This window comes from Cryptomeria japonica, chromosome 8 (assembly GCF_030272615.1).
Source record: "Cryptomeria japonica chromosome 8, Sugi_1.0, whole genome shotgun sequence".
Lineage (NCBI taxonomy): Eukaryota > Viridiplantae > Streptophyta > Pinopsida > Cupressales > Cupressaceae > Cryptomeria > Cryptomeria japonica.
Window position 1 is genome coordinate 14,177,969 of NC_081412.1, and position 26,018 is coordinate 14,203,986.

General features: G+C 37.2%; 1 protein-coding gene across 4 annotated transcripts in view; it reads left to right on the forward strand.

Annotated features, from left to right (window-relative positions):
• The window catches only part of LOC131048806 (uncharacterized), a 327,816-nt gene that overhangs the window by 128,725 nt on the left and 173,073 nt on the right, over positions 1-26,018 (forward strand). For all 4 annotated transcript variants that reach the window (XR_009106522.2, XR_009106523.2, XR_009106524.2 and 1 more), the window contains 5 exons: positions 21,001-21,088; positions 21,482-21,560; positions 21,716-21,824; positions 25,370-25,429; positions 25,539-25,657. Coding sequence is in view for 1 of the 4 variants with exons in the window: in XM_057982881.2 (XP_057838864.2) it covers positions 21,001-21,088; positions 21,482-21,560; positions 21,716-21,824; positions 25,370-25,429; positions 25,539-25,657 (455 nt within the window). In the remaining 3 variants the exon portion in view is untranslated. The remainder of the gene's footprint in view (positions 1-21,000; positions 21,089-21,481; positions 21,561-21,715; positions 21,825-25,369; positions 25,430-25,538; positions 25,658-26,018) is intronic.

The following is a 26,018-nucleotide window of genomic DNA, read 5'->3' on the forward strand; positions in this document are numbered from 1 at the left end:
TCAAACTAGATGTCAGTAAGGCATACGATTGGGTGAATTGGTACTTCCTCTTCTCTGTTCTTGAAAGATTTGGTTTTGATTCTAGTTGGATAAACTGTATAAAACAATGTGTCTCCTCAGTATCATATTCCATTATTGTAAATGGATCTATAGAAGGTTTTTTTCAAGCTACTAATGGTCTTAGACAAGGCGATCCCTTGTCTCCTTTTTTGTTTGTATTAATGGCTGAGATTCTGGGTAGAAATATTAAGAAACTTGTAAAAATGAGATTGTGGAAAGGTGCACACATTCACGACAGTATTGATCCAATCTCCCACTCTCAATTTGTTGATGACACAATTCTTTTTGGGGAAGCCACTGAGAAGGAAGCTAAGGTAATGAAGATGCTACTGAATGATTACGAAAAAGGATCGGGTTAGAGTATGAATAAGGAGAAATCAATGATATATTTCTTCAACACTAATGTGAGGATGCAGTGCAAAATTGGGGAGATATTGGGTTATCCACAGGGCAAATTTTCTTTGAAGTACTTAGGGGTTCAGTTAGACCTAGGCAGACATCAAAACAGAATGTGGGAGGAAGTGATCAATAAATGTCAAGGAAAGGCTTCCTCTTGGAAGAACAAGTGGTTAACATAGGCGGGGAGAATCCAAATGATCAAATCTATTCTTTCAGCGATCCCTATTTATCAAATGTCATGTTTTCGGTTATCGTCTAAAGTTGCTAAAGAGTTAGACAGTTTGTTCAAAAAGTTTTTGTGGGAAGGAGCACAGGAGAAGAAGAAAATTCCACTCATCAATTGGGAAACAACTTGTTTAATCAAAATGGAGGGTGGAGCGGGTCTAAGAAAAATGGACTTGCACAATTTGGCTCTAGGGGCTAAATTAGCATGGAAAATGTATGTTCAACCTCATAAATCCTAGTGTAAGATTATGTCTGCTAAGTATTTGGATTCAAACGATGCAGATAGAATTTTTACAGTGGCAAACTCGATTAAGGGATCTCCAATTTGGAAATTTATTTGGGAAAGCAGAAGTATTATAACAGAGCATCTGACATGGAAAATTGGTAATGGTGGAAAGGCTAAATTTTGGAGAGATTCATGAAATGGTGATATTTCTTTAGCTGAAGAAATAGACGATACGGTTTGGGTTAATGAAGTGGAAGCAGTGGTTGGTCCTTATGTGGTTGATTATATTATGGAAGGGCAGATGGAGTCAGAGTGGATTGAATGGAAATCAGTAGGAGAATGGAAGATGGAGAAGAATATGTAGCTAAGGGACATTCTGAATAGAAAAAAAAAAATTATCTATCAAAAAGAAGTGGACCAGTTATTATGGAGTGCATCAAAAACTGGAAAATATAAGGTTAATTTGGGATATGAGATTCTTAGGAGCAGAACACAGAATGTGGAGTGGCCGTCGGTTTTGTGTTGGCACAAAGTGGTGTTGCCCAAGGTAGGGGCATTCCTTTGGACTGCTTTGCACGGTCACATCCTAATAGGGGACAGGTTGAAAACAATTGGAATTGCAGGTCCGAGTGTATGCATTCTATGAAAGGAAAATGAAGAGATTGTGGATCACCTCTTATACTGGTGTTCGTACTCTAAAAAAGTTTCTGATTGGCTATTGGGCAATTTGCAGTATGAATCGGTGAGAAGTCAAACATTAAAAAGTTTTTTATTGGCGTGGCCTTCCAGTATAAAAAAATCAAAATGGAGCATCCTGTGGGTATTGAGTCCAACTTTGCTTGTTTGGCATATATGGAAAGAGAGAAATTGAAGAGTTTTCAATGAGGAAGCTCTGTCTTATGATATTCTATTTCCTAAAATTAAAGGAGCCATAGAAGAAGTCATCAATGTGAAAGTAGTGGGAAGGAAGTTTTGTTCTTATTCTTCATGGGACAAAGAGATGGAAAGACAGTGGAACTTAACGAAGATTAGTGGTTAGAAGATAATGGACAAGAAGCAAAACAGAGACAGCATAGTATGGTCTCCTCCAAAAACTGGAAACATAAAGGTTAACTTCGACGGAGCTAGCCGTGGTAATCCAAGAAAATCAGGCTATGGTGCCATTATAAGGGACGAATCTGGTAATTTTGTTGGGACAAATTTCGGTCCTTTAGGAATCAATACAAATAACATGGCAGAAATGGCAGGGCTGTTAGCTGGGATGGAATGGTGTGTGGTCCGAGGCTTTTGGGACATAGAAGTAGAGGGAGACTCGCAAATTATTTTGAATGGGATATCCAAACAGAAATTTGAAAATTGGAAATTGGAGGCATGTCGTCCCAAAGCCCAAAGATTATGTGACAGTCTAAACAGTTTCACCTTTAAACACATATACCGAGAGGGCAACTCGGTGGCAGACTGGCTAGCAAACAGAGGAATCGAGTGTGATGGTCCAAAACAAATGTCTAAGAAGGAAGAGCTACCGGACGGACTGCTCTTGGTCCTTGCTGCAGATAAAGAAGGGATACCTAGAACTGGAATCGGTTGACAAAGATTTGTCTGAGACAAGCTAGGTGCATCGAGGATAAGCATTATGGTATTAGTTATGCCACGATTGCACATAGTATTCGAGGTTTGTCACTTCAGAGAATATCTTTCTACAGAAGCTGGTTGACAGTGACTAGATGTAGAGGCAAGTGAGTAAAGATTGTTTTGGAGAGTTTGGGTACCGAAAATGGTTAAACTTTGGTGAAACTTGAACTCGAGGTTAGTAAGAAGTAATTGATGTTTCGGTCACATGGATCCCAAGCAGTTCCGCACGTCTAGAAAAGATACATTCCGAAAAAGATATGGTTGCAGAGATAAAGATTATAGCAGGATTTGGACATTGCTTTTGATTGACACCTCAGTTTTCAACTTCTTAAGGTGAATTTGAAGGGCTTTGGCCTAGTAGGAATTTGTGAAAGTTCTTTGTGGAGTGAAGCAGGAATAATCGTTGGCCATGGCTTATTTTGGAAGGACTAGATGTGTAAACTGTGAAAATTCATTGAATGCACAGTTGAGAAATTTGTTTAGCACTGAAGAGTATGTATATGACTTTGTTAGGGGGCTAGTGGGCATTACATTAAATACGGACAGACACTGGTGTGATGCTCTAGTGTTGGAAGCCGTTCTCGTTCGAATGGTGGACATCATTGAAACGAAGGAGCGTGTGGTCGAATTGTTAGCAGACTTCATAAAACCCTTTATTGCAGACACGGTCACTGATGCCATTCTGGGTATGGAGGAAGATGTCAGAGTGAGCATATTGAAGATTTATTTTCAATTCGAGAACTACCTTTGCTCAGACTCAGAGGAAGATGGAGAGAGCGATGGAGATGACAACGAGGAAGGGGAAGCTGACGAGGGTAGTGATGCTGGAGAGGAGGATTCAGTGAACAGTGAGGACGTCCGAGAAATGGCCCGTAGAGAAGTTTGGAGGGAAGAGCGGGTGAGATTGAAGACATTTGGGGAAGAGGCGTGGGAGATTTATAGATGTGCAGTTTTCAATGGAAACTTGGAACCATTCCGAAGGATAACTGAGTCAGATGACTGGTGGCTTCCGGAGAACTCCACCCGCAATGCAATTGTGATTGGTGAGTATGCTGCTGTAATACATCAAGCCATTGGGGGGCAGGTGTAATCCCGGGGTGTGCAGGATTAGTTGTGGATTACTTTTGGCTAAAGAAGGGGTAATAACTTTATGTTTCTATTATGCAAAGTTGAGTATATATGTAGATGGAAAGATGCATATGGACTAGTGGGTCCATGATGTTCAAACTCAATGTAATTTCTAAAATTCAAGCAATATAGGGAGCTATCCCCATAAATGATAGCACTTAATGATTAAAAAAAACAAACTTCTACACATACATAAATTCAAATTTAACATTAAATATCCAATAACTCAATTTAAATCGTTATTTTCATTCTATTCGTATTCTCACCCAAAAGCTCACATTTCGTTACTCAATCATTTATGATAATAAAATACATTAATTACCATTTTACAAAATGAATTGATCAATAACAATAAGGAGAGAATTTAGAGCTCAAGGATACATTATATATATATATATACCCATATAGATACAATAAAAAAAAAAGACATACAAATCTGGATTTTTGAACACATATACAGTAACTGCAATATTCCATCATTGAAAGGACATAAACGATAATCTTTAAACATCGAATTTGAATAACAACAAAAATCGACTGTAAAAAACATACAATATTAACAGACCATCACACAACACGGATAGCAAAGAGTTGGAGGGGGGGGGGGTGCCGTGGGGAATACCCAAGGTTGTGGTGAGTCCCCACCCTCCCACGACAGTGGGGATGGCTGTCCCCATAGCCGTGGGTTTCCCCACGACTATCGATCGAGCCACCCACACTGCCGTGGGTGGGCTCCCCACACTGTTTCCCCCCATATGCAACAGTAAACACAACCCAACTTAGATTTATTTTGTCGAATACATGTTTTGAATGATACCCAAAAAAAATCATATGCAAGAAATATAATTTCACAGACAGATTTAATCCAAAAAAAAATATAAACAACAGACAAGGAATCACAGTAAAATTACTGCAGGGAAGAAGAAGAAAATATATTCTTTTCAAATCCAAGAATTTCACATGCATAAATACAATCTTAAGACTGTTCTACCGCGAAAGCTATCTTTCCTGATTCCCATTCCACATTAAATTTAACCCAGATTCTCAGATTATTTTCAATAACCCCAAAACCCATTTGACAAACATTCCAAGAACTTTTCACCTTTCTGAAAATCAAACAAGCTATCCATTTCATATACTCATATCAGTGATTCAAATCATGGATTTTCAATTCAACCAAGGAGAAATTTTAACATGCAACAACAAAGAACCAAAATTTCCCTACCTTTTTAACGCTATCCGGAAAAGAAAATAGAGCAGAAGCAGCAATCGCGGGGTTCCAAAACAATGAGCTCCAATCCAAAATATTCAAGCAATTCTCCCCAAATTCAGTTTTCCAAAAGCAAGAAATTTTTCCAAAATTTTCCCCCCAATTTCTTCTACCAAAACCCCTTAACCCAGAAAGTACATATGTAGAGAAAAAAACTTCACGAGAAAAACCACGACAAAACAACCCCCTCCAATATTTTCAAAATCAATAGATATGCTTTTCCCAAAACGTAACTCCCATACACATGCAAGATTCTCAAATAATTACATTCCATTAATTTCTTTATTTTAGTAACCCCTGCACCTGCAAACTGAAAATAGAATAAATAAATATTAAGTATTTCCTTTAAAATTAATTTTCAAAACAATTAAGTAATAGTTGTATTTTAATAGATTATTACATGAGTAAGGAGAATACTTAATTAAATGTTTATAATTAGTCAAATTAGACAACTATAATAAATTATTAATTTAATTAATTAATCTTTAAATATATAAATAGATGTTATTTTTAATTCCCTTAATAAATACTTTTTTTTGAATTAATTTAAATAATCTAAATCTTTAAGTTCCACAATTTCAACTCATTACTTAATCAAATAACGACATCCAGATAACATTAAAATATTATACTAATCTTTTCACCAATATTAGATAATTATTATACTACACACATTGGAGCAGCAAATTACAACAAATCAAAACACGAAAGACTAACTAGGCTAACAACTCACATGACCGGACAAACACTAACAAGGATACCTGGCAGGGGACTCGTTCCATAGGAACGATGGTACGATGGGGTCTGATTGATAACTCCAATTTCCACGTTACCATTGGGTCAAAGAGCACGCTTAGACTTGAAGATTCAGGTGGAGTCGATGCTCGGTACCTACAGTCCTACATCACCGAGAAAACATAACACTTACATCTAACATAAACATGCACACTGGTGGAGGAGAGTCGTGACAGTGCGTGTCCCTCCAAAGTGGGTGACGAGAGATCACCCCCTCGCACCCCATACAAACTCATACCCATACAAGTAGACGAACACAAGAAATATCTCATACATAAATGAGATATGTTAGTCCAAGGTCAGTATATACACATATAATCTAACATCTAACCATCCTTCAAGATAAAATGCATAACCAACACAATAAAAACCATCACATAAGACAGTATCATCCAGTCACATAAACCACTGAAGAAATCAACTAGAGTCAACTAAGTTAAACAAAGTCTGATCGAGGGAGGGGCGTTACACATGTGGACATGGATTAGCACCTCGGCATGGTATGTGTGCAAGATGGTATTTTAATTTGTTAATGCCTCCCCCTTGAAAAGTTGTTTTGCAATGGAAACAAATTACTTTTCTTTCCTTTTGCCTAGGGGTAATAATAGCATGTTTCAAACAAGGGTCCCTTCGGGTTCGGGACATTGTGATAAAGATAATTTCTAAATCTCATGAATGCTGCAATAACAGCTAAAATAAAACATTTATAATTTATAATTAAACTAATATAAAAACTCTAGGGTTTGCAACTATAAAAGTTGATTTCTTTTTACAAATACACTTGGGGTTTGTTCAACAAAAAAATTTAAATGCACACGGTTTGTTCTTTTGTAATGTCCCCTTTTGGGATATTCCTATATTTTTGCCCAAGCACCTTGTAAATGCATAGGTCTGCTGTTTATATCAATCTGTTCTGCTGCCTATACTCATATATATATATGTGTATATGAGAATCCTTTCTATTCCATCAGGTCTGATTCTCTTGTTATTGATTTACTGTTTCCTCTTCTTCTCCTTCTATGCCTGCCTGATTATTGTTTGCAGATTTGTATTTGTGTTCTGATCTCTTTGATAAATGTTCATATCATTCTTCTCGATTTTTTTATAATTCTCATTTAGGTCTGCTCCTAAAACTTCTTCCCTTATATTCTCCAATGTGAGGGAGAGTCACACCTCTTCATAATGGTTTCAACCTTTCACAATTACCACCTTTCGAAAGGGTCACAATCCTTCATCATTGGTGCTCCTTTCAAAGAGTCACTTCCTTATCTTCTTCCCATTAATGCTTCCTTAATTCCTTTGCTCCCTTCTTTCTTCATTCATCCCTTTTCTCCCCAAATGAAGTTCTCTTCGCTCCCTTTTATATCACATGTTTGAGAGAGTCGCAACTTAACATTTCATGCGTTTTGACCATTCATTAAACTTAACTAAATTTTAATATTTTATTTTTATTCTTTTATATTTTAATTTATTATTATTATTTATTAGTAAATCTGATTTCAACAAGGGGGCATTATAGTCCGCCCTTCCCAAAATTGCTTGTCCTTGAGCAATGTAGTTTTCTAAGAACTGAATAAATCAACCCTTGGAGATTGGTATTTCTTCTTTATTTGGTTTACCCAATGCTTGCACCATACTATGGATATCTCTTTGTGTTAAAGCATGGGTGATCTTAACATATATTAAGATGAGGCTTAGAAGCATGGCACATATTTAGTACCCTAAATAAATTCATCTCTTTTTGGTTTACTCTTGTTATTCTCATATTCTAGATCAACCCAAGGCAATAATCATAGAGATTCATGGAATAGACATGCTGGGAACGCATCAGGACTGAACTAAACATGGAGTATACACATAAAAACACGAACCATACACATGAAAACATGGAGAATACACATGAATATATGTATTAGACAATGAATAGGGAGATTGCAATAAACATTATGACTATCTAGTCAACCTATAACCAATCTGTTGATGGTGTTTTTATGCACAATCAAACACATAATAAAGTATTGAATACTCTATCTTGTCTTGAACAAAGAATTCTCAAATGCTGAAGATTAGCAAAAGGATCACTTGAGACGACTCCAAGGTTCTGGCTGTCAGGTCTTGATGTGTTGGATAGCTTTAATGGTATGATGTCTTTTTCTGTACCTACGAGGGGACTTATGTAGTTGTTCTTGTTTAGATTCAATTCAAGCTCAATGGAATGCCGTTCTTTGAATGATGTTGCAATATAGCTCTTTCCTACTACTACTGATCTTGGATAAAGAAATGAAAATGTGAGTAGGGTTTAGGGATGCTATGCTAATGCTAAGAATGCAGGACAATGGACAATTTCAAGTGAGCTCAACTAAGCTTTGCTTTGACATGCTTTCAACATCTCCACAATGCTAGTGCAATCTTCTAGGGATAGCTTTGTGATTTTCAAATCACTATCACAAACATAGACACCTTCAAGATGAAGTATATCAATGATGGAATAGTAATTGAAGTTAAGCTTTGGCTAAGATAAGTTTAGTCGACTACGCAAGATACTTCATTGTCGATGGAGTACTAGTAGTATGAACGACGAGCTTCAAAACTCAATAAGTCACCAATGCTTCAATGATTTTATTAATTTTTGTAGCATCGGGCAACAATTCTTCAATACTCTTCTAATCGATCCTATACAAATGAAATGAGTTGAGCTTATATAGAGCTCTCAATTACAATGAATGGCCAAGATTAAACTGGAATCGAGGGCCCAAATTTTGCCACCTAAACCCTAATTATGGTTTGTTACCACCCAAAATACGTAATTATTGCAAAACATTAAATATCAACCAATGGGAATGTAACATCCATTTGGCACAAAATACGAGGAAAAATCCTCCAATAGGAAATTTGACGCCACATAAGATCATAACAAAATATTTTTTAGAATCTTTTTGCCCTTATCCTTTTCTCTTTTTGCAAATTCAACGAATTTGGACGTCATTGATTCAATCTCAGTTATTGGAGCTGCAGGTAGGTTCTTCAATTGTTCTTCCAAGTAATTGACCTCATCCAAGCTTGAGACGAAAGTCTCCCATCCTGGCCCATAATCACTTGTCTTGCTGGCAAGTACAATGAATGAGTGAATATCGTCCAACCATTTCTCTGAAGTTGATCCGTCTGTTCCAAAGAAGATGATCTTCACTCACTCAGCTAGCTGATCGGCATCGATGTCAATTCCTTCATTCTTCTCCTTCTTGAGAATGATCTCGACTACTTCCAAGATCTTGTCATGTATCAAATTTAGTGCTTGATCAACTTGGGTGCATCCACTGCTGATGTTTTCAAATATGACCTTCCTCATGCGAAGCAAATTACATCACTGCTAGAAATTAGGTGATTGCCTGTCTTTCAATACTCCATTCACCAATGTTTGCTTCAATATCATCTTCATTACCTTTGATATGGGTATGGTGAAATCTTTAGTGTAGACGAAGGTATCATAAGTTGTCATGAGCGCTTGAGTTCTTTCAAGAATGCCCATAGCTCTATCAAATATCTTCACTAATTCCTCAATGAATGTATTTGCCCCTTCGAAAATCTCATTAATCCAAGTATCCATTAGTTGTGCCGAAACTTTCATCTTCAAAATCATCAACTGTGTTTGGAGGAGGCAATGGTGGTAGTGTAACTGAAGGATCATGCTGCCTTAGTGGTTGCTTGAGTTGTTGGAGATGACTTCTCAATATACTGTTTTCTTTCTCCAACTTCTTATTCTTCTCTACTTCTAGCTTAAGCATGCCATGAACTGTTTTCACCGTGTCATTCATATCTTCCAATGCCTGATCCGTGGTGGGAGGACCTAGATCAATAGTCTCCAAGTCATATTCTTCCTCTGTGATCTCATCTTCGGGTTTGTCTACTCTTGGAGTGGCAATCTGTATTATTTTGGAACCTTCACCATCTCTTGTCCTCTTTGACATTTTGGTTGCTTTCTTTTTCTCGGTATCTTGAACTCTATCCAAGAGATGATCTAACTCCATGAGATTTCTTCTTCTTCCACTATCACTTCTTTTGTCAATCTCTCGTTTAGCCATGCGGGAATAGCTGATCTTTCTTCTCCTACTTGCACTTCATTCAATTGCTGATCTTCTCGGGATGGAGATGTAACTTTTTGATCATCATCTTCAATGCTCACATGTGCATCATTGCCGTCCTTGTCATCAACTGGCCTAGTGGGATAACCTTGTCTTGATTCATTGGTTGTTTTCTCTTGTTCGAACCTTTACTCCTGTTGTTTTGAATTGTAAATTCCATGGACTCATTCATTGCATGAACAATTCTCTCTCTAGATGGGTGATCTTCCTGATTTGCTGCCTGATTCGTTTCCATTTCGTGCACAGAAGAAGTATTGGTAGAAGGCGGTGCTCTGAACTTGGCTTATGCTTCTTCTTTGGAGGCTCTTCTTTGTTGTTTTCCCCTCTTGGAGCCTTTGGAATGAGCTGACCAGTTGGCGCTTCCACTTTGACTTTCACTATCTGTTTCATCATCGGAAGACTCTACCTCTCCCATCAATTGAAATGTCAGCTGAGAGCCTTGGGTCTTCAATACATGGGTTTGTGCATCTACCTGTTGCCTTGTGTATGATAGGATTGGCCTCATTAAATCCTTCAAGTTGGTGACTTCCACCTCAATCCAATTGATCTTCACTTCTTTATCTTTGTCTTGCTCATACACTGGTAAGAGGTGCCTTCCATTGTCTTGTGCTTGAGCAGGAACGTCAAAGACCTTGTTTGCTCTAACAATCTCAATAGGTAGCCTCAAACACATTCTTTTCCTTATATCTAGATCATCTTTAGCATTCATGAAATGATCTTCGAACTGTAACTTATGCTTATGTCTTCTTCCACTTGATCTCTTGATGCTACCATAGGGATTGAAGCTGTCTCTCGAAGAGTATAGAATGAGATGGAGAGACTTCAATTCTTCATTCACCTTCTCTGGCACTTCCAAGGATGGGCACATCTCCAATGACTGTCCGATTGAGATTGGAAATGGAATCCTTGTCTTGTGTTTATTCTTCTGAATTTTGTTATATGCAATTAACTGTCTCACCAACTCAAGCAATATCAACCTGTTAGTAGGATACCTCAGTAGCATGTAGGATGGGCACGAGCATCCTTGTATTCTTATGTAGGTGAACTTGGGAAGCTGGATAAACCAAGCACCAAACTTCTCTATTAGCTCTTTCGCCTGTGGGGATAGTCTTTAATGAATGCCACCTTGCAATGTTCTTATGATGTGCATAGTTGTTGTGACCTTTTCACACATCGTCCCATTGCAAATGGGGATCCCCACTTTTTGTGCTTGTTAAGGTAGATGTTTTGACTAGTTTCCTAGTTTTAGCCTTTGTTATTGAGGGGGTATCGGTTAGAATGCAAAAAGGGTGTTAAAATTGCAAGGAAATGATCTAAGTGTCACCATTAGACTTTTTAAGAGGAAAATGAATGTGAGGAAAATGAATGTGATTTTTAAGTGCACCATTATTGGAGGAGTTCACTACAACACGGGGCTCCATTGCTGATCAAGGACGCCATACCAGACTGAAGACATTATTTCCAGCTATCATTCGACGTCATTCCCAGTCCTGAATCCAAGCAAAAACATGGTCATTTTCAGGTGATTGGAGGCAAATCGCTCCAGGTGAAGGAAGTGCGCCATAGCTGTGACCATTTCCAGCCATTAAAACTCAATTTACAGAAGTGTTCTTAGACTTCAAGGAGGGGAAATCAGACCTGGAACACTGTTATATACATCAAGATTCCTCATTTTCCGAGCTTAAGGAGTGAATCCAGACATTCTACTCAGAAAACCAGATCTGAGACAGCATATTAGACATCAAAATCAGTCATTTTCTAAGTATTGATAAGTGTATTTGGGCATCAAACCAAGAAATTCAGACCTGGAACAGTGTTTTGGGCATCAAGTTACATCATTTGTTGAGTCGTCAAGATTGTATTCAGACTTAAGCCATCAAAATTAGACCTAACCTAAGTCTGAAAATCAGAACCTAAGTTAATTGTGGAAAATTGATTGTTCAAATTACCTATCACAAGCTGGGACAAAAGTAAGGAACATTGAAGTGTCCTGATGGGGTTCGGATTTCCACTCCATCAAATGGTGATCAAATCAACACAAAATTTTCAAGGACAATGAGTCCCGATGAGGGTTGGATTTCCACTTGAGGGCAGAATTAGAAAGGAAGAGCATAAGTCACGAGGAATGAGGAGTCCCAATGGAGATCAAATCTCCATTCCAAGGGTAAGTGAAATATCCTAAGTACTGATTTTTGATAGAAAGTATGGATTTGACTGATTTTAAACCCAAATTTAATTGTCAACATAAATAAAATTGTGCATGCAATTCAGAAGATTATAGAAACAAGGTTTTTTCTAAAGGTTCAAAACTACGGAGCTTTTGTTAACGAAAAAAAGCAGAGTCTTTGCATACATGGATTGAATTATGGGCTGTAATAAAACCAGACTTGCTGTAGGTTTCAATCTGCCATTTTAATATTCCCAGTCCCTTGATATGCTGCGATTCTCTGAGATTTCTAAATGAGCTGGGATGCTGATTTGTGAGTTGTGATTCTGATCTGAGAAAAACGCTTGATTTGCACTTTGAAACCCTTCAATCTTGGTGTATGAATTCTGATTTCTGGCTCTTTCTTCCTCTGAGATGAGACTGTAGTTGCAGCTGGCATAGGTATGAACAAACTGAAACAGATTCGAACTAGAACCTTGGGGTTGCGTCCAAGTCCCAAGCTTAGGGGTTTCGACCTGAGGAAAAAAAAGCATAAACATGCCTTCTTGCAGAGAGAAAACTCAAAAATAAATGATCAATAGAATGAATCCAATTCCTCAATCGATTCCTTTAAACAATAACCCAGCCACTTCCAAAAAGCTTCGATGCCTCTAGAAGATTCATCATTAGTGACGTAGGCAAATAATATAAGTTGTATTAATTATTAAATGACCCCCAAGTATGGTCGCCTAGGAGAGAGAATGTTATAACTTAAAAATGGCCCCAACTTAAGTCATAACGAATAATTAAAATATTTATGCACAATACTTAAGCTTTTTGGTCTTATTTTGCCTTGGCTCCAAATTGGGGACATTACAATTCTTCCCACCCTGAGATTGCTTGCCCCAAGCAATCACAAGAACCAAATCTGATTCAGATCAGGAACACCAAGCAATACCGGGATCCCACAGAAGTCTTGGTGCATCTACTACACATCTGCACTGCTCTAAGCTGTTGTAAACATATTAATGCCCAAAGCTATGAAGCACACTGCCATAATCCCATGCATTACTATTCAGCTGCAAATCAATAATATCATATATAGACCCTTCCTTGTGAAGAACATTGGTCATATATGATGCCACATAAGTATCCATATAGTCAGATGAATATGGAATAATAATGTCGTCATGCATACTGATTACACCAAGGGCTGGTTCAAGAGATGAATCCACTAAAGTTGTAAAATGATGATGTAATTCTTTTGCTACCAAGGAATTTTCTGAGTTTATGCCTCTATTAAATCCCATTGCTAAGCATGAAGTATGATCACCCGAAGTTATTATATCACTGCTAGCACCATGTATCAAGGCTGCCAAGTCATGGGTATGAGGAGATATGTTGCTGCTGTCATAGATGGGATAATCTAATTTATTTGCATGTCTCCGATTGGTATTTTCATTATCAAGGTAAGCTTGCATACAGCTGGCTGCCACAACCTGTGGGTTAACACTTTCAGCAGCTCTCAACACAATTTGCTTACCTTCATGAGTAAACTCAAGTTCCATTGTGTTGAAATCTTGGATGTGTCTTCCAAGAGACTTCAACCATGGTACTCCCAAAACTATTTCGGTGTTATGAATCCCAACAACATAGTATTTATCTTCAAAAGTATAATCATCTAATTGAATGCTGAACCTTGGTATTCTTCTTGTGCAACTGATTTTGGATCCGTCTGCCAACATGACACTGAATCCGGAAAAGTCTTCTACTTATGGTCCTTCTCTGACTACAAAGTCCTCATCAATAAAGTTTTGAGTAGCACCGCTGTCCACCATACACACAACTTTATTTCCTTTGACAATCCCATTTAACATGAAAATATGATCTCTAGATCCACCAGAAAGGGAAGAAAATGTACCACGCGTTCCGTCATCATGCTCATTATCATCATCGCTGTCCACATCGGATATCACCTCAATAAGATGAGCCTTGCCTTTACCAAGACATCTGTGTCTTGGTTCCCAAGGTTCTTTGCAAGAAAACAAAGGTTCTTTCTTCTTAACTCATTTCTTGACTCTTTTTCTACCTTAGGAGATGTGTTCTTGGGCTGAATGGGAGCCTTCTCATCTAATTCATCATCTAATTTCCTATTCCTGAAGTTCTTCTTGGGTGGCTGATAAGGTGGTGAGGTCTCAAGGTCAAGAATTAACCCAACAGCATCATGCAGGGTCCCAGGCTTATGCGCCTTGACCAACCCCCTTAGACTGTCACTTTGACCTTCAACAAATAGCATGGTGACTCGTTTTTCTGACATATCTGGAACCATTTCTGCTATCTTCTAGTACTCATTGATATAGGATTCCACATGTCCCAATTGCTCCAGGTGTGCTAGGTCTCTATAGTAGATTTCCACATCTTTTCTATTAAATTGGGCTATCAATTTGTTCACAAACTCCTCGTTCGAGTGTATCAATCCATGGTCTTGTGAAACCAGTTCGTGGTGCCTCCAGTCATAGGCTATGCCTTCAAGGTGCATGGTAGCAAACTGGATCGCCTTCTCCTCTTCCATTGGTTTCAAAGACAAAAATGCGTGATCGGGCACTAATCTTTCCACTTCCATCAAAGGTTGGCAGAGAGATCTTATTGATCGCATCTTTAAATTCTTTAGGACCGGCTTGTCCTCTGGGTCTCCGTTCTTGTCTTTCCAGGCGGTATCTCAGTTTATCCTTCCGCTGGTTCATGAACTGATTTAGGTTCATTAGCTGCCTTACATCAAACGGAAGCATTCTATATTCATCATATGCAACCATAACATCATCAATGATGTTGGTTACATCCTTTTCCACCTCTGGTGATGCCTCTTCTTCTGCAGGCCTTGGAAGGAATACATGTCTCATGAGGCGATCAGACCGTGTTGATGTTGTTCGAACAGCATTAGATGCATCTTGTGTTTCGTGTCCATCATCACTTCCATTTCCATTCTGATTTTGCACCCGCGGTTGTTGCACTTGCAGGTTCCCAATGGCAGCCAGGAGCTGCTGTTGTGACTGCATAAAGGTTTGCATCATTTGCTGTTGTTGTTGTGCATTTTGAGCCAACACGTCTTGAATATTGATTTGCCCATTACCATCATTTCGTTGCTCAGCCATTCCTTCAATTAATGGATCTTGCATGTCAAGTGCTGCCTCTTCTTGTTGACCCGATCTACTTCTTTTGAAATATCTATGCGGACCTGCTCCTCTAGAGTGCATAAGATTCATTCAAACTGACAAGAAACAATTACATCTAATATGCAACACAAATCCTCTAACCAGAACTGCTCAGATTTAACATGCAACTATCTTGGTAGTTGCCAAACTGACATGCAAGATTTGGGTAGTTTCCAAATTAACATACAAGTTCACCAAACTGACATGTGCTAATCTGAGTATTCACCAAATTTACATGCAACACAGAAATCCCAATAGGCTGGCAAGATCACCAGCTCTAATACCATTGAAATATCCTAACTACTGATTTTTGATAGAAAGTATGGATTTGACTGATTTTAAACCCAACTTTAATTCTCAACATAAATAAAATTGTGCATGCCATTGAGAAGATTATAGAAACAAGGTGATTTCTAAAGGTTCAGCACTACTGAGTTCTTATTAATGGAAAAAAAAGCAGAGTTTTTGCATACATGGATCGAATTATGGGCTGTTATCAAACCAGACTTGCTGTAGGTTTCAATCTGCCTTTTTAACATTCCCAGTCCCTTGATATGCTGTGATTCCCTGAGATTTCTAAATGAGCTGGGATGCTGATTTGTGAGGTGTGATTCTGATCTGAGAAAAACACTTGATTTGCACTTTGAAACCCTTCAATCTTGGTGTATGAATTCTGATTTCTGGTTCTTCCTTCCTCTGAGATGAGACTGTAGTTGCAGTTGGCAAAGGTATGAACAAACTGAAACAGATTCAAACTAGAACTTTGGGGTTGCGTCCAAGTTCCAAGCTCAGGGGTTTCGTCCTGAGGAAAAAAAAGCATAAACATGCCTTCTTGCAGAGAGAAAACTCAAAAATAAATGATCTATATAATGAATCTAATTCCTCAATCGAGCCCTTTAAATAACAACCCAGCTACTCCCAAAAAACTTCGATGCCTCTAGAAGATTCATCATTAGTGACTTAGGCAAATAATATAAGTTGTATTAATTATTAAATGACCCCCAAGTATGGTCGCCTAAGAGAGAGAACGTTATAACTTAAAAATGGCCCCAACTTAAGTCATAACGAATAATTAAAATATTCACTCATTCCTTGTTAAATTTTGCCTTAGCTCCAAATTGGGGACATTACAGTAAGGCATTAAAATGAAGTGAAATTTGCTAAGAGCAAGGAGTCCCTATGACCTTTGAATTCCCATCATGGGAAAATGATCATAAAGACTGATAAATTTTCAAGTATTGAATTAGTCCCTACAAGGATTGATTTCCCACCAAGGTTGAAACAAGGTTTATGCCATAGGTGTTTGATTCAATATTTGTTTGTAGAGAGAATTGAGCAAGATTTATGAAAACATAAAACAGTTTTTGAGCAGACTTGAAAGAAAGAGAGAATGCAGACTTAGAGAAGACCTTAAGGCAGAAATATAAAGGAAAGCATTCCATTATTTGAGGTCTGATTTGTGAAGAGTATTGGAGCAGATTTTTAGAGTGTTTTGTGCAAGTCTATCATACATCCATCAACCATTCGTGAGGGGGAATAGAAATAAAAGAAGAATAAGATATTGCAGATTCAGAGAACAATAGCAAATTTGGAGCAAGATCTAATAAGGAGTTTCTACAGTAGTTTTGAAGCAGATCTATGAAGATTTCACAAGCAAATTTGTGAGGAGGTTGTGAATAAATTTTTGAAAGTCCATTATTCAAGGACAAGGAAATTAATAAGAAGTTAAGTCAGATTTGTTAGTGAAGGACATGACTATTCAAATGGTTGTATCTGTAATGTCCCCACTTTCAAATAGAATTTAATAATAAATAATAATAATAAAATTTAAATATTAAAATTAAATTAAAATATAAAAGAATATAATTAAATATAATTAATTAAAATTTAATTAAGTTAATGAATGGTCAAATTACATGGAAGGAAAAGTTGTGACTCCTTCAACAATAAGATATAAAAGGGAGAAGAGAACCTTATTTGAGAGATGGATAATTTGGAAATGAGAAGTGCTAATCTGATTTAAATAAGAAGTGCAGACCTGATTATGAAAGGTTATGTCCCTTTCAAAGGGCAGAAATAATGAAGAGTTGCACTCTTTCAAAAGGTGCTAATGGTGAAAGGGTGTGTCTCTTGCCAAAGGGCATGCGTGATGAAGAGGTGTGACCTCTCCCTCACATTGAGAGATATAAAGGAAAGGAATCAAAACATCCTGCAACATCACCATGGATTGGATCAGATCAGAAGGGTTATTAAGTTACAGGCAGTAGCATCTTTGTTCTTGGTGTCATACTTAATTTTATATATAAAAGATAGAGGAAGACCATTCAGACTGTTCCATCAGACCCGCACACAGGGCACTCCGCAAAGTTACGGACTCTGCATTACCCTAGTTTTACCTGGAAATATATGAACACAATGACACAATTACTACAATCTGATAATGCAAATGATCATCTGGTGAATGATCATTCACAGTAGATATGGTTCAATAATGCAATCGATCATCTGATAAATGATCGGTAAATATATTTTAATACTGAAATCAATTAATGAACATAATCAAATATAATGTCATAATGAGGAATACTAGTGTGATGAAGATGAACACTATAATGCTGTCAACATTAAAATATGGTAATATAATATAATGGAATGAATCTAGTTTATTATAAAGCTGATAATAAGTGTAATCTAAAGATTATTACAGAATTTGATATAACACAGTAATCTAAGCTAACTTTGATAATTAAGGCTGTGATAAATATGATGATACTAACAGTAAACTGATATAACTCCACAATGGAACTTATAATCTATATGAGATTGTTTAATTGGTCAATCATATCAACTGCATATTACTTGTTAATATGGGACCCTCTCTTAGGTATGCCACTCCATGATGGATGCCTAATCCCTGCCACATGGAGCCAAGAGGGATGAAGCAACCTCTCTTGGGCTTAAGAGAGGAGGTGGTTGTGATGAGAGGGAACGGCGATAGGATACCTCACTGGGTACACCACTCCATGATGGATGCTTAACACCTGCCACATAGAGCCAACAGGGATGTAGCATCTGCTCTTGGGCCTAGGGTGGAGGGTCTCTTGGACACCCTATCCAGATAGCCTACCCTAGTGCACTAAGGATTGGATAATAAAGAATGCCAACTAACCTACAATCTGATTTTATCTAACAAATATAATACTAGTGGTAATTAATACATTAAAGAATTGTATCACTCAATCTAATTCATTAGTACATGTTTCAGTTTATAAGTATTATTTCATATATGTTCTCTAATTTTGTGTTGCAAGAAAACAGTACACAAAGGTATTCCCTTAAAACTTAGTTACCTATTTCAGATTTGGGAAAATTTAAGATAATTTAGAATATATCTAATTAGGGGACATTGCAGTATCCATCTAAAAGAGTTGCATCCATGTATAGAATCATTAACCAAAGCCCTTCTTGGAAGATTTCTTTGTGATCCAATTCATCGGCAAGGGTTACAATTAAATATCCCCATTTGGTATGATTTTGTAATGTCACCTTCTTAGCCAGCGTCAGCCAATCAGGATTAGTCTATCACTGGGGACTCATAGACTAACAAGATGGACAGAGGACCCATGTTGGGTTGCTTGGGTGGATTGGGAGGTATTGATTATTAATTATGACGTCTCAATGTTGCCAAGTTAGAACTATATTAAAAACCGAGTTATACTCCTCTAAAGTTCACTTAAGTCTAGAGAGAGAGTATGGATGCCTTAGGAAAGAGAAAGTGGAGCTCACTACATGTCTGGGTTATTTGTAATATTGCAAATGATATTAAAAGGTGACTTTAAATAGCTAGAATTATAAAGTTATGAAAATGACTTCATAATAAAGTCACTTTCCTTGGACACCACCCCATGTGGGGTTAGAAATGATACGAAGGTGTTAGTGAGACATAAAATTAAATAAACTCAAATTAAAATCATAAAAAGAGCTTGGGAAAGAAACCCTAATTAGGGCGTATGGTTTTGGAGTTTTATAAAAAGGCACTTGGAAAACATTTTGGGGAGGTTATGTTATGTTTGATACTATTTCATTCTTGTCTCTTGAGAGGAGCTTAACTGAACCCTGGAGCAGCTTGTGTGAACTAAAACCTTCACAAGTCATCACACCTGCAGCTGTGGAAGATCATCTCAGGGTGTGTAGGTAGATTCTACTTCAGGGATCTCATTTGTGCATCAAAGACGTTTCATTTGAAGTATTTTGCTGTTTTTTTTTGGTAGAGTTGTCTCTTTGCTGGGCTGACCCCTTCTTAGGTAGAGTAGGAGAAAGGAGAAGACATAATCTTTGCTGTTTAGTGCTGGACACAACTTGTTTCATCACTGACAAGATGAAGAGGCAGATTTGACAAGGGTTTTTAAGATTTGGTGAACGTTTTGAAGTTATTTTCTGAGTGAACTGCTTGCTAGTCTAGCCGACCCCCTTTGGCCATATCTGGAGCTTGAAAAAGGCACTTCTACTGCTGTTTAGTTCATTTTATATGAGTTTCTTCATTGCCAGTGTGGAGCAGATTCTAATTAGTTTTCAGAGGGTTGCAGGGTCACCATCAACAACAAAAATCAGTCTTAAGCAAGCTGTACAGCTTCCTTAGTGAATTGGTGTTTCTAGGCATAGTTGCCCAAGGTTTGAAGTCTATCCTCAACACTTCTGAGTCTCCAAGTGCTGCAACAATATTTCTTAGTCTCCTAGTTGGCTGCTACCATGTATCTCAGACCTACAAGTTGGCTTCCTGTGAACTTCCTGCAGGAAATTGTCAAGGGGACATCAATCAGGACCTACAGCTAAATCTGGAAACAACGAGTTGAAGGAGCTACTGTCGCATCAAATTTCTCATCATTTCTCAGATCAGAAATTCAGTTCCAAGATAGAAGACATTAGAGTCTTTGTAACAGCTATTATTTGCCATGTAAAGGATCATGTTTCATACCCTAACTTAAGAGCTATCAAAACGGGTATGTCTCCTTCTAGTTGTATGTTTGAACTCTAAGTTGTTAAGGTTAAACCATTAGTTGTTACAGTCTGATTTCTATATTAGTCCTGAAACTTTGTAATCAGATCTATGATGGTAATGAACTAGTTTATCTAAGGATGAGTTATCATATCTCTTGATTGCAAAATAGTAGTACTTGATATTGTTGTTCTTTATACGTATTAAATTGAAAATACTCTCAAAAGCATCATACAATCACACAATGAGAACATCAGTTCTGGACCAGAATTCAATGGCAATTCATAGTGGCCCACACTAGGGGGGTACACTACATATTTGATGTCATTTTCTGCATATGGCCTTCACTTCTTTTTGGCCCATTCATGGATTTGTTCAATGGATAGTTTGATTCCTAGAAATCTGCAAAAGCCCTCCGCAGAAGATTCTTTTGAGATCCATTTCATTGGAAAAAGTTTTCGGATTATATTGTGACCAAGATGTATTCTTAGAGTTAAAGATTTGGGCAGTTGTCTCATTTCTGGCTATCTTTATCACTTTAGAGCCTCTTCCATATGATTCTCAGAAATCTATATTTTTGAGGTATATTCTCTAGAATAAAGAGGACATAAGATGGAATGTAAAGAAATGTTGCAAAGCTTTGTTTTGGAATTATATCTGGACAGGGTCAACTCCTTTTTCCTTCCTTGTTTGAATGTGTTCTTTCAGGTAAGATAGTCAAAACTCTCTATCAAGAATTGAAGAGTAATCTACTTTTTCTTGTCTCCTGCAGGCATCTGAAGATCAATTGAAGCTCATGGGACCTGTTATTTTAAGTGGTGTTTTAAAGTTTCTTGATGGGATAGCAACTGTTGAATCAGGTCTGCTTTGCTTTTTTAATGGGCATAAATGGCTTCAATTATTCACAATATGAATGCTTACTTTATGGGAATCCTGTCTTTTCCTTATTTCTTAAGGTGTACATTTTAATTTTTGTGCCAGAATGAAAGACATGATATAACTCATATGTATTGTGTGGTTTGTATCTAATGAAGACAGGATAATGAAAGACATGATATAACTCATACGTATTGTGTGGTTTTCTATCTAATTAAGACAGGAGAACTTTCATATGTAGTGTGTGGTTTACTCTTTAATTAAGTTATATTAACAATTATTAGTTTCATTTCAGAGTGATAATTGGTATGATGAAAACACTTTGAACGATATTGTTTTTCAAGTTCAATGTCATTAATGTCTGTTGATATTTCCAGAGTTTTCCTTGCGGGAGATCAAAGCCTTTTCTTATCAGGCTATTGGGCAGCTTGCTCCACGAGCACCACAACTGTTCAGGTCTCGGATATACACAAACTTTAGGAAATATTGTAGATTTTCTGTAATTGTTTTTGTATCGTACTTATTTAAGATTCATGAGCATTTAACTGTGGGAAATAATAAAGTAGTAATTTAGGGACTATCTTAGAGATCTGGTTCCTATTTTTGAGCAGAGGAAATACAGAAATGGCAGCTCGTCTTTTTCAAGCTCTAAAGCAGGAGGATCCTTCTATTCGTTTTACAGTGCAAGAAGCACTTAATTCACTTGCTGCAGCATACAAGGTGTGACACAATATTTCCAGAGTCCATTTAAGTGTTTGAGAATGCTTTTGGTAATAACTGTGTACGTGTTTTTTACATCAATGTTTTAGATCATTTTCCATGATCCATCATGAGGACTAGGAAAAAAATTAATGGATTGCAGACTTTCCTCACTAAATAGATGGTGACGCCAAGGGTAAGAGATGAGGGAGCAGGGAATGAGAGAAGTTAAGAGAGAAAAAAGCAGGTTGAGGATCAATAAACAAATTAAAACAACACCTACCAATAATATATTAAAATAAATAGAAAAATTTAGAACTAAGAAATGGCTGGGGGGCAGGGTTAATACGATGATAGTGGTTTTTTAGGTTTGGGGGTGGGGTACAACGTTTATATATCATTGTATTAACCCCCCCTTTTGCTTAGTTGTATTCTCTTCTATTTATTTTAAATTTTTAATATATTATTGGTAGGTGTTTTTTAATTTGTTTATCAATACTCATCCTACTTTGTTTCTATCTCATATCTTATCTAGTTTCCCACTCCCCCCTTTCCTATCCTTGACCTTACCATCTTTGCAATGAAGAAAGTCGGCAATCTATTAATATTTTTACTAATTCTAATGATGGATCACAGAGTTTGATCTGAAATGTTCAAGCAAAAGCCACCTACAAAGTGATTCTCTTCTTAGTGCTTATATTCCTTTTCAGCTAAACATTTTGAGAAAGGGTGGTTTTCATGTTGAATTGAGCATCATTATAATTCATTTTTCTTTTTCCAACGAGAAGTTTAGGGTTTTTTTCAGCGCTATATGGTGTTGTGATTACTTACAATGCAAATACTTAAAACACAAGGGGAAACAGGACATGGACAAGGGAATACATTTTGATTATATGTGCAAATTTTTGGGATTCCAAAACCATAAGAGGATAGAGAAGTTTTGCTTCCTACATTTTAAAAGTTTTTGACAGTCTCTGGATACTTATATACTTGGGGTATTCTAGAGCTGAATATAACCGTGGTCGTAATTTAATTTGGACGAGTTACTGAACATATTTGTACCTATGCAGTCAACACAAAAGACATCCACTACAGTAGAAGTATTGTCCATTCTGTCCTACACTATTTTGCTTATACATCTATAAGCTGGAAGCTTCATCTTGAGATATCCTACTCTGACAGAGGTTGCCTCCTTTGTAGTACAGTTATTTCCATTATGCTTGTTTCCAATTGTATTTCTTGATGGCTTAGGCAGTTGCAGGCTTCCATTGTTGACTAGATGCTTTGACTGTGTCTGTCAGAAGAAGGAGAATCTTTAACGTCCACAAGGTTAAAAATAAACTATGGGGCCAGCCACAAGATCAGACCGACTTCTGCAGTTCTATCCTCTTTTTATGCAAAGTGATGATGAGTGCCCCGAGCTTCTTGACAAATCCCTTGTTAAATAAATTATACCAAGAGCCAGCTGTCATGGTATCCGCATAACTGTCCTTGCTGTCCTTGAAGGCATCACAGTCTAGAATGAAATGCCTTTCAGTTTACACGTATCCGGAATCACAAAAAAAAACATATTCTTTCTTCCCACATTTCTTTAGGTCGTTTCCATTGCCCGGTCTCACAGCGGAGTTGATGAGAGTTAGTTCTTAATTGAGCAATGAGAATTTTGGCTTTCCATGGAATATTAGCCTCTATGTATGCTTTTTGGTGATGATCAAACGTGGTATTAAACTCATTAATATAATATTTCTTCTTTCTCCCAAGCCCTTTACCCCACGCATGCATGTGGAGTTTTTCCATCACAAAAGTCTTTATCTCCTTACTATTCGTGGGGCACATGTTAAAAAATATATTCCATTTACTCATCCATATTTTGTTTTGCTGCATCCAAGTCTTCTTTCTAATGCGCAATGTGTCCCTAAAATTAATATTGGGCCATCTACTTTCTTTAATTTGCTCAATTCTTTTTGGATAACATAAGAGACACACCATAGCAATAACTTCAATAGGGGCAGTCCCAGTTTCAGCTAACATGATATCATAAGGTACTGTGGTTTTAATTTTGAACTTGCTTGTGATCAAACGTTTCTGAATTTGCTCAATTTGCTTCCATTGCAAAACTGAGGTGCTGCTGGCCCACAGTTCACAACCATAGAGAACAACCGGAAGCACTAAAAGCCCAAATAGAGTTTGGGTAGTTTTCCAATCCCACAACTCAGCCTCTCTACATCCGTTTTGAAGAGCATAAAATGCTTTCCACCCTCCCAAAGTTCTCTTCTTCCTACAACAGTCCCAACTGAAGTTTTTGCTAATGTCAGTACCGAGATATTTGTAAATAGGAACTTCAAGGATATTTCCCTCAAAGTAGAAATTGTGCTGGTTTTGTTTTCTTCTATTTGAGAAGACCATGACTTTCGTTTTACTGATATTGACTTGCATCCCTACCACTTTGCAAAATTGCTCAAGAACATGTAAGTGCTCTTGGAGACCAAGAGCCGACCTAGCAATCAAAATGAGATCATCTGTATAAAGGAGAAGCCTAATTACAAACACACCCAAGCGGATGACATCACCGTCATACCAATTCAGCCACTCTTCAAGCTTTTCATTATACAAGCCAAAAAGAGTAGGGGAAAGAGGGCAACATGGCAAAATAGGATGCTAAAACAGATTTAGACATTTAAGGAGTAAGATTTGAGATAGATGGAGTTATCTTCACTGGTCTCATTGTATATAACTTATGCTTTGGAAGTGAGATTTAGGAAATTTATGTAACTGTATTTATTAAAAATACTCTTCAGAGATTTTGAATCTGGGACCATGTTGCACGAAATGGGCTTTTATTGAGGAGGTTCTCACTTTCTTTGCTAAGAAAATCTGGGTTGGTAGAGCTTCTCTATGTCTTTGGGCATATGACAAGGAGATTGTCTGGCCAAAGTAGCTGTTAGTGTTTAGCCCAGCAATCTTCCATGAGGTAGCTGACTAGGGTTCAGGTTGTTGTTGCCCAAGCCATTGCTCTACTTGACAATTTGAGTCTAGAGGTGGACAAATCTTTTCTCACTCATTAATTGACACCCAAAATTTGACAAGAAGAGGACTTAAGAAGGTTAACTTTGAAGGAAAACCTATAGATCAATTTTAAAACAATATTGTCAATATCGATGGAGATTTCCCCTAGACCCATTACAACCATAAATCCTCAACTTTTCTAGGTTCTACATACAGTTGCATTATTGGGTTCATTGTTGCCAGATTTCAGTTAGGCCAGGTACCAATTCTTTTCATCAGATAGATATTGATGGATGATCACTGTCCTAGAGACAAGTGAATCTGAAACTATGTAGCATAGAGCTAGAGACATAAAAGTTGCTTGGAGATTTCAAATTTTCAATTATATTAAAAGATTTTTTTGGACGCCACTGTTTGTTCAGAAGTACTTTGAGATCTGGAATTGTTTGTTTGGGTGGAAGTTTGCTTGATAGAATTGTATCTCAAGTTTTCATTAACTTGGCAATTATTTTTGTGTTTAATCTCCACTAATATGAATAATTGCGTTTTTATATGGAAAGGACTCTGGCGAGATGGTGTTGAAAAAACTGGATGAACTTCTCCTGGAAAATTGTCAAGTGGTAAGTTGGTGCTGACTAACACCAGCTGGTAGTTATAAGACTGAATCATATTATAATGGTTGAACACACATTTGAAATTTCTTACTTTTTAAAAAATTTTTTTTACAAGGTGGAAAGTGAAGCAAGATTTTGTGCTGTTCGTTGGGCTACATTATTGCGTGGCTTCGACCATTGCCCAAGTCGGTTTATCTGTATGCTTGGAGCTGTGGATATTAAGATGGATATAAGGTTTATTATTTTCTGGCCTTTGTCATGTAATTGTACATAAATGTACAATAGCAGTAGAGAGGAAATAGAGGAAAAGTTGATCCGTATACATTGAATTGGTATCTTTTGAATACATCTTTCTGTGAAAGTTCTCAGTAACTTTAGTATTACCTTAATGTTCTTGTTCTATTTGAAACCTTAAGGTTCAATGCAAAATGGAATTTAGGAGAATTATTTGTTTACCAAGATATATATAAACACTCTCCATAATCTCTTATGGTACAGAAATTCCTATATATTTTAAGTCTTGTTTCTTAATGTCTGCAGAATTGAAGATGTTAATAGATGTGGAGTAAAGATTCCATGGTGTATTTGTCATGAA